Source organism: Echinops telfairi, unplaced genomic scaffold, assembly GCF_000313985.2.
Source record: "Echinops telfairi isolate 266 unplaced genomic scaffold, ASM31398v2 ScPeMD7_7425;HRSCAF=8463, whole genome shotgun sequence".
Lineage (NCBI taxonomy): Eukaryota > Metazoa > Chordata > Mammalia > Afrosoricida > Tenrecidae > Echinops > Echinops telfairi.
In genome coordinates, this window is record NW_022111325.1 from 3,292,938 (window position 1) to 3,307,418 (window position 14,481).

General features: G+C 59.7%; 1 protein-coding gene across 1 annotated transcript; it reads right to left on the reverse strand.

Moving 5' to 3' along the window:
* Nucleotides 1-7,121: 7,121 nt before the first annotated feature.
* NES (nestin) lies at nt 7,122-14,477 on the reverse strand (the record flags this gene model as incomplete). Its single annotated transcript, XM_045298355.1, has 4 exons — nt 7,122-11,360; nt 11,585-11,658; nt 13,208-13,332; nt 14,328-14,477. Coding segments are annotated over 4 exons (4,092 nt in total), but the record flags the coding sequence as incomplete, so codon positions are not given.
* Nucleotides 14,478-14,481: the final 4 nt, after the last annotated feature.

Genomic DNA, 14,481 nt, shown 5'->3' on the forward strand with positions numbered 1-14,481 from the left:
AAGAGCACAAACGTGCCCTCAGGCCCGGACGAGGGCGTATCCCGATGTGTTAAGTCTTTGTGAAGAGGGAATCTTCCTGCTGCCCAATCTCACACTTCACCTCAGGCTGATACAGGGGTGTGCGCACGGCCACGTGTATACGCCACGCGTCCATATGCATGTGCATGCGTACACGGTCACATGTATACACTCCCGGTGAGAAATTCTCGTTCCTTTTCCTAAGTCAGTAAAACCTGATCCACCCCAGAGGCAGGGAGACGAATCCAAAGACGGGAGAGTCGGAAAGAAACAGGACAGGCCTGGAGCTGGTGAGATGAGATTGACAGAGGGACACAGGTGCACATGGAGAGGGGCGTGGGGCTCTCCCAGCCCAGCCCCACCGGCTCCTGGGCCTTCCCCCACCCTGTAACTAAACCTCAGGCCAGTTGGTCTCTGAGATACCAGTCCTGACATTCCCCCCCACCCCACCCCTGCACCTGCACCTCCACCTCCCTCCTCTCCGCTCACCTGCCTGCCTTCTGCCCTCTCCACATGACCCAGCCCAGCATGGCCAGGGGGTGGGGGCTGTTTCTTGAGGGGCTAAAGTAGACCTCCCCTTTATACTATGTTGCCACTGATTACTCAAAACTCTTTCCAGCTCTGAGGGGAGCCAGCTGGAACTGAGCGGAAGAAGACCAGGGTGGCCCTAAAGGGGAGAAGGCTGAGGAAGGGAGCCCTCAGAGAGGCATATCGCGCAGAGATAGATTCAGATAAACTGAAAAGCTCAACTCCCGGCTACTGAGCCAATGCCGACTCATAATGACCCTGTAGGAGCAGCTAGAACTGCCAGGCGTTTCTGAGAGGGTCCAGCCAGTAACCCCTCTGCCACCAGGGAATTTAGGTCCTACATTGGATTTCCCAGAGAGAGCCTGGTGCTGAGGCGGCAGGGCCTTGTTTCTCAGTCACGTCAACACTCTCTCACGGAATTCCTCCACAGCGGTGGGCAGGCCGAGAGACGCCATCTTCCTTGATTTGTGGGTGAGGAACATTCCCTGGGTTGAGAGGACCGACACCAGACTCCTTCTGACACCTGCTGGGCCTGCACTGGGCCGGAAACGGAAGCTTCTGGCTTTGTTGGGCTTCCTGGGGAAGGGTGAGCTGCTGCCCCGGTGACTCAGCAGTGGCACAGGCACAGAAAGAACCCAGCTGCTGGCCCAAGACATAAGTGTGTCTGTGTGAGTGAGATGTGCCGTCCTGGCTCTGGGGTGGGAAAATGGGCCCCTTGTGGAATTTTTTGGAGGAGATGGAGGAGGACCCACCCCATCTCTGCCTCTGTACCAGGAGCCCAGCTCAGATCTGCCCATATGTCCCCTCTGCGGAGCCCCCGGTCTCTTCCTTGCATTGCTCTCAGTATCTTTCTTGCATTGCTAAAACAGGGTCCCCTCTCAGGGCCTCCTGTTCTCTGGGGGTAAGAAAAGTCAGAATGCATAGGTATGCTTGGAGGGAGGGGGCAGCCTATTATAGCTGGAGAACCCTAAGAGATGGGCCTTCCACAGATTTCCCACCTACCCACGCCCACAGCTCCCCCCCCAGGCTACTCTCATCCAAAGCCCACCTCCATGGCTGCCTTCCCCAGGCTCCACCCCCCACCCCCTGGCTTCCACAGCCCTGCACTGACCTCACTGGGACCTTTGTCAGATCCCTGAGGCCCTGTCTGTGGGCCTGTCCCCTGCACGGAGAGAGAATGGGTCCCATTGTCCCAAATGCCTGTTGTGACACAGCTCCCAAAGACTTCCAAAAATGCTCAGTCACTTGTACCCCTGTGGGTGGGAGGGCTCTCTGAGCTGGGAACCCCATGCTCTGAAGGCAGTTATCACCCCCTGCCCCACCCTCCACCCCCAACCAGTGCTCATTCTCCCAGCTATGAAGGATCCCTCCACTCCCAGCCTGGAAGTTCTTCCAGAGACCTAACGTCCACCTGAATTGCTGCAACGGAGACTCCGGAGACTCAGAGCCGGGCCTGCAGATTGGAAAGGAGAGCAGAGCCAAGAATCGAGAAGGAAGAGGGCTGTGAGGACATCGATCTCTATGTTCGGTTCCATCAAGCCCACCCGACTCCTGGCACCCCAATGTACACAGAAAGACACACAGCCGGGTCCCACACCCCCTCACAGTTGTTCTGATACTGAGCCCACCGATGCAGCCACCGTGCCAGTCCATCTTTCGTTCACTGCCCCCTCTACCTTACAAAGCATGGTGTCTTTCTCCAGGGACCCGCCCCTCCTGTCAGCTTGTCCATGAGACAAATATGAGGAGATGGTCCATCGACTGCGTGGGTGGCTCTGTAGTCTCTATTTATTGCCCAAGGGCTGGCTCTTCTTCAGTATTTAGATGGTTTGTTAACAGAGGGGAGGGTCCTAACCACTTTGGACTAAAGTAACTAAGGGGAAGCATTCCACGGTCTGGCCTGGGCACTATAGGCCCTGAGGGGGATCTGGGGACTCCTAAGATCATTCACACAAGTGCTTCCCCATCAAGGTGACCTGGGGCACTGTGACATTACACGGCTTCCTGGCAAGTGAAGGATCGAAAGGGGAGAAATGGGAAGGCTGAGGGACTGGGAAGAGGCCAGAGAGGGAAGATCAGACAAGGAGAGGGGAGAGAGGGGAGATTAGAAAGGAGAGCAGAGCTGGGTCCCTGAGCGAGGCTAACAGCTGGAGGTGAGAATGGAGAGGCCCAGAAGCAGCTGGGCATCCCCCTAAGTCCCGAAGCCTCCCAGACACCCTTTGGGGGCTCTGAGGCCCCAGTTTTTGAGCAGCTGAGCCCACAGTTGCTGGCAGGGGCTCCCCGGCAGAGCTCTCCTGGCATCTGCCTGGGTCTATTTCCGGAGTCACAGCTGAGTCACGGGAGGAAGGGGTGTTGAATGCGTTTGTGCCGGGGAGGCAGGAAAGGGGTCCAGGACCTTGGATTTGGGGATGTGGTGGGGGGTGATCACCAGGGCCCATCTCTTTGGGGAAAGAGGGACGATGCTCCAACAATAAGAATAGGAGTTAGATTGTGGGAAGCACTTCCCATCGGAGTCCTGTAATAACATGGAAAGCCGACACTGCCAGATTCAGAGGTGGACAGGTAGGTGCCACCTTAGAGACAAGAAGCCATGGGGCCTGGGTAGGGGTCTCCTTGGCACCTGGAGAGAAGGAGCAGAACAGTCCCCTCTGCTTCCAGCCACATGCTCACTCGGGGGCCCTCACTGGAGGCCCGTCGGGGTCACCTGAACCCAGCGTGCCATTCTCAGGTGAGCCCAAGTGCTCTGGGACTCAGGGCCTGCCTCCTGCCTTTCTCCTGTCTTCTGTCGCCTCCCAGGAAGATCCTCAAGTCTAACCAGCCACCCACCCCACTGCTGGGCCCACTTTGGAACGCAGCCTTACCCTGCCCTGTGAGCTGGGGATGGGCGCCCAGCTGGGGCCCAGGGGCTTGTCCTGGAGCTCAGAACGAGCCCCCTTGGGTTTCCAACCCTGGGCTGAGCTGGGCTTACATTCCCTCCTGGCAACAGGCAGCCACAGGGGCACATTCCTCCTTCCCTGTGGGACAGGATGGCATCCCTGACAGCAGCTGGGCCACCGCAGGGTCAAGGGGCAGCAGCTGGTTCCCTGAGGGGCTGTGGGGGAGTCCAGGGACCAGGGCCTCAGAAGCCAACCAATGAGCTGGAGAGGGAGAGGGCAGGCCCTGCAGAGGGAGGGAGGGAGGGAGGGAGGCCAGGACCCTGTGCAGGATCTCTGAGGCTGTCGGTCTTTAAGAGAGCTGCCAGTTTCACCTTTCTCTAGCCCACAGGGTAGTGTAGCTGGGAGTTGTCCCCCATGCGTCTGGAGGACACCCTCTCCCCACAGCAGACACGAAGGCTGATCGGGCCCCTTTAAGAGACCACTGGCCAAGCCATCTTGTAGCTTGGCCAGAGCCCAAAGCCTAGTGCCTTTGATTTCCTCCGAGTGTCTGGCGCTGGCCTGGCAGCGGGGCAGCAGCAGACTGGGCTGAATGGGGAGCCGAGCCTCTGACCTCACCCTCTGTAGTGCCTCAGCCTGCCAGGCCTTATAAGGAAGTGCCCCAAACAAATCAAGGAAGCCACCTCCTGCCCCCCACCCTGGCCCCTCCTCACTGTCTCAAGGCTATATTTACTCAGAGGAGGCCCCAGAATAACCTCTCCCTTGTCCTCTCCCTTGTCCTCCTGCTGGGGTGGGGGTGCTGCCCCTCCTCCCTCCCTCCCTCCCTGGGGACCCCGCCCGCCCTCAGAGGCGCTGCACTTCCTGTAGGCTGAGCTCATCAGAACCTTCCTTTGCCAAGTCAAGACAGTTTAAGAGGACCCACTCTGCCCTGGACACTGTGCTGGGCGCTGGTGATCACCGGGGACAGTCCGTGCTTTCCCCCAGCGTTCTAGAATGACTGAGCCTGCAGGGAGGCCACACTGCCCCGCTGCCTGCCCCCCTGCCCCCTCTCTCCGCTCCTTTGTCCAGGTTCTCCTCCCCACTCATCCTGCAGCACTCTCAGACTGACACCCCAACCCTCACCTCCATCCTGGGCCTCTCTCTGGAGCTCCAGGACCCCCCACACCCCCTCCCCCATGAGGTTGCAATCCCCACCCCCGGCACCCCACCTCAGAAAACAGTACCCCTCACCCTCCATCCCACCCCCACAGCTGCCCAGGTACCACCAGCTCAGGCTTTGCTGCCCTATCCACCTCTGCCTGCCACAGTGCCCAGAGCGGGGTCCCTGGCGCCCCTGCCCTGGGTCTCCTCCGCCATCCCACCCTGCCCGGGCCCCTGCTCCCCTCCCAGCCAGAAGGTCTTAGCTGAGACCTCTCCTCATGCTGTCACCTGGGTACTTACAGCCCTTCAAAGGGGCCCCTGCTTCCCTTCAGGAGAAGTCCCTATTTCCTGGCTGCCTGATGAAGCCTCTGCCATGACCCCTGACCCCTGGCCCCTGGCCCAACAACCTCTCCAGTCTCACTAAACCTTCCCCATTCGTCCTGCCCCCTCCACCACTCACACCTTCTTTCTGTCCCCCCAACGCCCAAACTGTCCTGGGCTATGCACATGCTGTGCCTCTCGCCTGCCCCTCTCCTCTCCCAACTCACCAGCCAGCTCCTGCTCATCCTTCCGGTTCTCAGGGTGCCCATGGACCCCTCCCCGGCCCCACAGGGAAAGGCCTCCACGCAAGGCCGTATGCTCTCAGGGGCTGCTGGCTCTCCAGTGCCTGCACCCGGGAGCTGTTCCTCCGGTTAAGATCTGTACCAAGCCCACAGTCACCCTGTGCCCACGCCCACCCCAGGGGGCATTCCTGCTACTGCCTGCACCCACTTTCAAAGAACACGACTCCCACTAAGTACTCCTTGTAGAAGGGTCTCACTGTTGTCTACCTTACCTCCTTCCCCTGCCTGAGGCTCTGTGTGGGTGTCCCTGGGTGACACAAACGATTACCTGCTCAGTTGTTCATCAAAAAGCTGGCATTGCAAATCCACCCAAAGGTGCTGTGGAAGAAAGTCTTGGTGATCCACTTCTGAAAAGACACAGTCACGGAAAGCCCTGCGGAGCACAGTTCTATGGCTACAACACTCACACACAGAGTCCCACGCACGCTCATGCTCACACTCACACACACACACACATGCTGAGATACACACTCATATTCATGCTCACTCATACCCAGTCACACTCTTACACGCACACACTCATGCTCACTCACACACATTCACACTCTTACATTCATGCACACACACACTTATAGTCATGCTCACATACACACATACTCTCACACACACTCATACACATTTATATGTATATACACACACACACTCACTCACAGTCAGAATCCACTCAACCATAGCTACCTGGGTACTGTGCAGAGGACCAGGGTCCCTGGTATGGGGTAGGGTGGGCCCCTGGGGACAGGGCAGAACTACTTGGCTCAGCCTGTATCCTTGGCTCCCACCCAAGCCTGGGTGCCCAAGGGTGCCTCTGTGCCTGTGGAGGAGCTGGGAGGGGCCCTACTTCCCTGGATGGGATAAGACCAGGCCTTGTTAGCAGTGGATACAGGAAGGAATGAGGGGAGGGAGGCTGGAGCTGCCAGGAGGGTGGGGTGGGGAGAGACAGGGTCCTGGGCCCTGAGGGCAGAAGGTATGCAGTGGGGGTGAAGACAGACTTCTAGATGGAGCTGGAGGAAGGCAGTCAGACAGCCAGGGCGGCGCCAGGCGCCAGTCCACCTGTCCTAGGTTTAGGGGTGTGCACCTTGGACCCAAGGGAGGATGTGCCAGCTCCCAGATTTGGAACCACCTCTAGACAAGGAGAAACAGTTAGGCAGCCCCCTGCCCACCCTACCCCGGGATATTGAGAAGGATGCATTTTCCTTTCCCTGCAGAATGGAATGGGGACTTGGCTGCTATTTGGGGATTCTGACTTCAAGGCCACAGGATGCAGGAATCCCTGGGCCTCTCCCTGCCTTACACAGGGACCCAGGGAAAATGTGTAGGTGGGTAGACCCTGGCTTGACCTTGTCAGCAATCTGCCTGCCATCCTCCATGGCCCCCTACTCCTCTCCCGGGGGTCTCCTGCTCCCCAGGTAGATCTGGCTGCAGCCCCTCCAGCTTCCCCTTTGGCCCTTCTGATCCTCCAGAGACCCTCAAGTCACCTGGCCCAGGCCCCCTGCTTGGGTGGTTTCAGCTGAGGTCCAGATGCTGCTAAATGACTGGCCTGAGGCCACACACAGCAGGGGGTGAGTGTGTGTGTGTGTGTGTGTGCTAGCCCTCCTCTCCCCTTCCCTGCTCTGATCCAGCAGACATCTCAGGCCAGACAACTGTTTGGATTTGAGAGCTAGGGGGCTTATTATGCTGGCGGCAGTGAGGGGCCGTGGGGGTGGCCCCAAGGCCTAATCCCTGTGATCAGCAGTGCTGTGGGCAGAGATGATGAGGGGCCTGGCCAGGCACTGAGGTCACCTGGACAGGCCTTCCCTAGGATCCTGGCCCTGCTGCCTGAAGCCTTCTCTGTTGTCTCATGGCCCCTACCCCATCTCACCCCAGAGTCCTCCCAGGACCCCTTCTCAGTAGGCAGCCCCTCCTCCACCCACACCAGATCAGGTTAGGAAGAGCCAGACTCTGAAGGAAGTGGTATCGCTTTATTTTATTCTTGCAGAGAGGAACCACGCAGGGCCGCAGGGCCACATGGCGGGGGTGGAGTGGGGAGTAGTACAGGTAAGAGAGCGCCCCCTTAGGCCCAGAGCTAAGGACTGCTGCAGTGGGGGGTAGGGGCAGGGCTGGTGAGACCACCAGAGCCCCCCCATCCCCTCCATGGAACCACGAGACCTCTTGTTTCTTTCAGCTGGTCAATGGACAGGCCAGGGCTACAGAGGGGCCTCAGCTGGCTTAAGCCTCCCAGGATGGGGGCAGTGCAGGCACGATGGCCCCCACTCCCCCCCCCATGGAGGGTCTGAGGGTCGGGTTTTGGTACCTGGAGCCGGATCCCTTGGAAAGACCCCTTTGCCACACCCCATCCAACTTGCCTGAGGGCCAGGGCTCTGGGACAGAAACCAAAGGTAGGAAGTTCTAGAGCAGGACCCCTGAGTGGGGGAGGGGTGTATGTGTGGGGTCTGTTTCTAGTCTTCCCCGGAGGACCAGGAATCTCCATCCTCTTCCCGCTGGGTGAACTTCAGGAACTGGCCCTGGCCCAAGCGAAGAGGAATCCCTGCCCAGGGGGCTTCCAGAGGGTCCCCCTCCTCCACCTCAGAGGGGTTCCCTTTGCCTCCCTCAGGGGCCCCCAGCTTCCCTGGCCCTCCTCCCTCAGACTGCTCCAGCCCCCCATTCATGTGCTCTCCCCAGCTGGGACCTTGGCCATTGACCCCAAGGATTTCCCCTGTTTCCTGGTGGCCTGTGCCCTCCAGCCCACCGGGAGTCTCCAAGGTGCCAGAGCCTGCATCCTCCCTCTGCAGGGAAGCTGAATCGGAGTCTACAGGCGCCTCTGTGCTGGAAGGCTCAGCGCTGTCCTGGGACTCAGGCTGCAGGGCAGGCATGGGGGCATCTGCCGCCACGCCTCTTGGGCCCTCACCATCCCAGGGCACACTGACCCCCACAGCTTCAGACTTCATGAGGTCCCCTCTCTGCGGGCCACTGAGGGGCTGCAGGTTGCCTACAGAGGACCTTGGCCCCCATTGCCCTGCCCCTCTTCCCTCCTCTTCCTCGTAGTCCTCCCCCTCCTCCCCACTCTCTTCCTCATCAGCAAATCCATCAGACTCCTCATCCCGATCCCAGGTTGCAGGCTCCAGAAGCAGCTGGGGCACCTGTCGCAGGGGTTCTGCCACCTCCCCGGGACCCCCGGGAAGAAGAGAGGCCTCTGTCCCCAGGTCCTCAAATTCCTCCGACAGGTCAGAGTCTGGGCTGTGCCCCTCCTCCTCACCTTCCTCCTCTGCTTCCGAGGGTCCAGCCCCAAGACCCTCAGAGGCCAAGCTGGCTGTGGGCCCCCAGCTCTCCTGTCTGGCCTCTCCCTGCGGTGAGGGCCTCTCCTCTCCAGCGGGGTCCCATGTGGAGGTGGCTGGGGAGCCCGGGAAGAGGACCAGGGGAGTAGAATCGGGGAGGGTCTCCCCTAGCTCATCGGCCTCACTCTCTTCTCCACTCTGTTCCTCTTCCTCCTGGAGGCCCCCAGGGACCCCCTCAGAATCCAAACCCTGCTCCTGCCTGTCCTCCAGCTTCTCCAGGGCCTCCACCCCACTGCCCAGCCCCCAGCCAGCCTCCAGGTTCCCCTCAGTCCGGGGCTGGGCCCCTGAGACGTCATCATGAGGGTGTGAGGGAGGCGCCCAGGGCTCGGTGGGCCTCGGGCTGGAGGGCTCCAGCTCTGGGGGTGCCCCCTCCTCTGGCCTGGGCTGAGGGGCATCAGGGCACAGGGTCTCAGCAGGGAATCCTTCCTCCACTGAATCACGCTCAGACTCTGACTCCGCCCATCCCTCAGGGTCCTCCTGCCTCTGGGGGTCTCTGCTCTCCCTGGGCAGTTTAGCTAGCCCTGATTCCAGAGTCTCTGCCTCCTTCAGGTCCCTCCTGGATTCTCCCAAGCCCGGAGCTTTCTCTGCTTCTAAGCCCTCATCCCTGAGGGGCCACTCCATGGCTTCCTCTCTGGCTGGGGGGTCTGGGTCCTGAGCCTGGACAGTCTCCTGTTCCTGTCCCTCTGCAGCTCCCCCAGACTCACCTACGGCTGTGTCTGACCCCAGGGCCACCTGGGCAGAAGCCAGGTCCCCGCTTGGAACCACATCCTCCTCTTCCAACACTCCCTCTACCTCCTCTGGCATCCCCGGGGGCGCTCCAAGGTCGGGGGCTCCCACCACCTCCAGCTGCCCTTCAGGATCCTGGAAGCCCTCTGCACCTCTTGCCCTGTCGGCTCCCTCAACTGGGACTTTCTGCTCGTTGGGCTCAGGGATTGCTGGGGGCCCTCCACCTGTGTTCCATGCCAGCCCTGTAGCCTCCTCCTTCCCATCCAAGCCATCTTGCTCCCCCAGGCCAACCACTACTTCGGCTTCCTTTTCTGTGGCAGCACCCCCAGTTAGTGGGGCCTGGCCCTTCACCACCGCAGCTGTTTCCCACCACTGATCTGCACTGGGCCCTTCATCTTCCAGAGCGCTGGCCGCAGCCTTGTTCTCTCCAGCCTCCAGCTTCCCCTCCTCTTCCCAATACCGCGGGCTTTCCTTGCCCACCTCTGCTGCAGATTTCACGTTTTCTGAGTCCAGCGATCTCAGGGGTCCTTGATTCTCCTTTACCAGGGGGCTCAAGGGCTCCCGAACCTCTTGCCCGGGTTCCAGTGGCTCTTGAATGTCCTGCTCGAGAGGCATCGGTGGCGGCCTCCCTTGGGTCTTTTCTTCTAGAGGCCAGAGTAGCTCTGGAGGTTTTGATATTCCCAAGCCATCTTCTTCAGCAGACTTGAGCGATTCTACATTCTCTAGTTCCAAAGATTTCTCCACCTCCACATGGTCTGCTTTTAAAGACAGTAATTGCTCTTGGCTCTCTGCTCCAAGAGGAGTTGATGCTTTCTGAGCCTCGGCTTCTAGAGACCCCTGTGGCTCTTGAGTCTCCTTTTCAGGAGCTCTCACTGTTTCCCGGGTCTCTTCTTGCAACCCCAGCGATTCCTGGTCTGTCGCTGCTAGGACCTCCTGATGCTCGTCACCTTGGGGCTTCAGAGCGTCCGGCTTCTCTTGCTCTAGAGCTCTCCAGGCCTCCTGATGCGCGTCATCTAGGGACCGTAGTGGTTCTGGATTCGCTTTTCCCAGTACCTCCTCATCCTCGGCTTCATGAGATGGTGGTGGTTCTAGACTATCCTTGTCCAGAGCTCGCAAGGACTCTCCGTTCTCCTCCTCCAGAGACCTCACTAGTTCTTGGTTTTCCTTTCCTGGGAATGAGAATGCCTCTAGGCTTTCATTAAGAGACCCCAGGGGCTCTTGAGTCTCGGTTTCTAGAGATCCCAATGTCTGTAGCTCCTCTTTCTCTCTGGGAACAAGTGGTTCTAGAGTCTGCTCTGCTGGAGATCCGACTACCTCAAGACTTTTTTCTTCTAACGATCGCAGTTGCCCTCGATCCTCTCTCTCTGGAGTGCTTGGTGTCCCGGAGTCCTCCTCTTCTCCAGCCCTCGGCCCGTCCTGACGCTCCCTTTCCACACCTCTCAGGGTCTCCCTGCTCTGTTTGTCCGCAGACAAGAGTGGCTCTTGGAGCTCTTCCTCCAGAGACTTCACAGAGTCCTGGAGTTCCTCCCTGTCCGAGTATCCCTCCTCTCGCCATGTTCCCTGCTGCAAACTGCGCCCTGCTTTGACCTCAATGCTGGCCTCTTCCTCGGTCAATCCACAGGCTTGCCCTTCACTGTCCTCCTGGGCTGTGTTGGACACACCAGACGCAGAGGGCTCTCCATCTCTGGCCTCTAAACTATTAGGGTCAGAGTTGAGTGGAGGGGCCGAGGAGGCCTGATCCTCAGGGGACTGGCCTGAACTGGCCTCTCGCTGCTGGCCCCCAGGCTCCTCTGGCCTTCTAAGGATGCTGGCAGGAATGGCCACCTTGGCTTCCGTCCACAAGGGCTCTGAAGCCTGTTGCTTACCACCCTGTGAGGGGAGGAGGGCAAGGGGGGCTTCCTGGACTTTGATCTCTGTATCTGTAGCAGGGCGGGGAGCCTGGGGTGTGGGTGGGATGGGGGTGCTAGCCAAGGTGGGGGTACAAGCCTGGAGGAATTCCTGGCTCTTCAAAAAGGCAGGCATAGGTGTCTTAAGGGTATCAGGCAAGGGTGAGGTGACGGGGGCTAGGTTCAGGATAGGGAGCAAAGGTCCCAGGCGCCGGCCCTCTGGGGTCCCAGGGAAACGCAGCTCTGGCTTTGGGTCTGGAAAGGCAGAGGGGGAAAACAGGGTCAGGAAGTAGTATCAGGAAGGGTCCACCCACTTCTTGCAAGAATGTCTAGGAGCCCTGGCCCCAACTCCTCCTGGCTGACCTGTTGGAGCCAGCGGCCAGACTAGATCTGGTGCCTCTCAGCAAAGGAGCAGGACAGGTCTGGGCTATGAAGAACAATGAGTTTCAGGGGGAACCTAGTCCCACCCCCCAACTTACCCTGGAAGCTGAGGGAAGTCTTGGGACCACTGCCAGGTATCTGCAGTCGGGTGTTCTCAGCCTCCAGGAGGGTCCTGGGGATGGAGGGCAACCTAGGTCAGTCCTCGGCCCACAGGCAGGACTGCCCAGAACACTCACAGCTGGGCTTGCCCTCCACTGTGATCACACAAAATCAGTTACATACCCAGAGGCATCACATCCTTGGCCACAGTCACACACACATGTGGAACATAGAGTTGGGCTCACAGCCACAGCAGCAGATTCCTATACAGTGACACGCATGCGCACATGTACACACACATCACTGGGACTTCTCTCCTCCCCACCCCAGGCCCATGACCTCATCCTCAGTGTGGGGGACCCGATTCTCATGCTAATCACGGCTGCCATTGTGCAGGCTCACCATCTGGAGGGTCTGGGAAGGGGGGCTGCCTAGGGGAAGTGGGAATTCTCAGGCTGTTCCCATGGGATGGGTCCCCCCCCTTCCCTGGGCTCCCAGAACTGCTCACAGACAAAAGCAAATGAATTCAACCCCCTCTCTCCAAATCCTTTTCATGCCTCAAAACCCAGCGGTTCCTCTCAGTGGTTTGGCTGGGGGTCAAGACCCTCATCTTGCCTCTCAAAGTACTCTGGATTCCAGGCCCCTTGGGGCCACTGGAGGTCTTTGTGCCCCTGCCCCTGCCTCAGGACCCTGTGGAGCTGACTGCGGGGAGAAGGAACAGTCATTTCAACAAGTTGTGCTGACACCTCCTCTCTGCTCTTCTGCTGTTCTTCCTGGGGTCTCCCCTCTGTCCTTCCAAGGTGACATCATATCTTCAACTCCGTCCTCTGCGGAGATGAACCCATTCTCTGCTTTCTCCCCACCTGTCTCCCCTCCCAGGGCTTCGGCCTTATCTGCCAAGGCACTGAGGCCACCGTCCTGTCCTAGCCGCTTCTCTGGCCCTGGCCCCTCCTTATGGGCTTATGTATTTGGCTCTCCTGGTATCAAAGAGACAATTCCAGACTGGATTCTCCCCAGTCAAACTGGCTGGTTTTTCAGAATGGACTGTGGGCTTGCCCAGAGGCCACACAGTCAAGGAGCAGCTGTCTCCTTGGTCACAGCAACAGGGGATGTGGGCATGAGAAGGGGCTTGGGAGGGCTCCCCGCCATTCAGACTGGAAGGAGCCTTGGAAGGGACCAGGCCTATCTCTCTTCCAGCCACAAGGAGAGTGAGACCTAGGTCCGCTGGCAAGTCAGTGAGATTCCCTTGCCTGCAATTTCCTCCAACCCCCGTGCCCTGTCCCCAGTGTGGGCATCCACAGAGGCTTGGGGTGGCAGCCCTCAGGGCAGGGGCTCGGGACACAGGCCCAGTCCCCTCTCCTGGAGCAGCTCCACTCAGCAATGTCACATCTCCTTGGATGACTTCTTAGGCACAGGCCACCCTCAGGCCCTTAACCCCCAGAGAGAGCAGGGGGCTCAGGTGGGACACATTCTGGCATGGCAGTGATGGCCCCGGAGTCACAGAGCCTGGTGGTGGCAGAGCTGCCACTGCCCCTGGCTCTGGGCCCCTGTCAGTTGAGAAGGCTCTGCCTGGCATCTGTCTGTGCATCTGTGAGCTGGGGTGGGCTGGGGTCACCCCACACCTGTATGAGGCCACCTCCAGGCTGAGGGACATCTTGAGGTGTGCCAGCTGCTGCCGGCCTTCCAGGACCTGGGCGATCTGGGTCTGCAGACCCTGTTTCTCCTGCTCCAGCGCCTCCACTGCCAGCTGCAAAGCAAGCCGGAGACAGTCAGTAAGGGGGATGGTGCTTGCTGCTGACTCAGCCTGACCTCTCTGTAGAGGCAGGGCCCCTTCAGCCCCTCTCCCAGCCCCTGCCCAGAAAACCCCCTCCCACGCCTCTGAGACAGCACAGCTCAGTGGCCTCTCTTGGCCCTCTCCCACACCCTGGCCGCTCTTCTTTGCAGGATGCTGATTAAATGGTAGCGCAGGCTGCTCCCACAGGAAGCGGGAGGGAGGAGAGATGAGTTACAGAGTGAAGGAGAGGGGAAAGAGTGGAAACAGAAGGAAAAACGATTCATCAAGACGTCTGGGGCCCACGGGGACAGGACGGGACTGCAAGTCAAACAGTTCTGTCCCCTCGCTGCTGTCTCCTGCTCCTCCTCCTCCTCAGGCCCTCGCCCCCTCCTCTTCCCACAAGCTCTGGAATCTTTCTGCTTGGTCTGTGCCTGTGGGGGTGGGGGACGGGATGGGGAGACCGCTGTCTGGCTTGGATGGGAGGCTGTTTTCTCAGCTGCTGGTCACAGCTGTGCAATGTGAGGGAGAGCAGCTGTCCCTGGCCTCTGGAATGCTCCAGAGAGGGGATACTGGTCATTCGCTGGGCCCCTCACCTGCTGCTGTCAGAGGGAGGAGGACTAGTGGGGAATTGAAGATTCTGAGGAGGAGATCGACCGGCAAACTTGTTGGCCAAAAGGGAAAGTTCTGGGTATCTTGGAGTGATAAGAGCCCCGAGAGAGGGGCCCAGGGGGCTACCAGAGCAGGAAGGTGCCACCCAAGTGCTGCCAGGGGGCCTCCTGCCATAGGGCCCTAAACCTGTCTGCCCTCACACTCTGAAGGAGCTGTGAGCAACGCGTAGGCCTGCTGCCCCAGGGCTGAGCAGTGGCCCAAGAGTCACCAGTCACCTCTCTGTCCAGAAAGTTTCTAAGCCCTGAAGGGGCCCCAGGGAGCCTGGCCTCTCCTAGCGCTCCCCGCCCCCACCTCCTCACCTGGAACTTCTCAGTGGCATGAAGTCCCTCCTGCCAGCGACCCTCCAGCCTCTGCTCGAGCGCAGCCCGGCGCTCCTGGAGGCCCCCGCGCTCCGCCTGCAGCTGCTGCAGCTCCAGGCGGCCCTCCCGCACGCCCTGCACGGCGCGCCCCAGC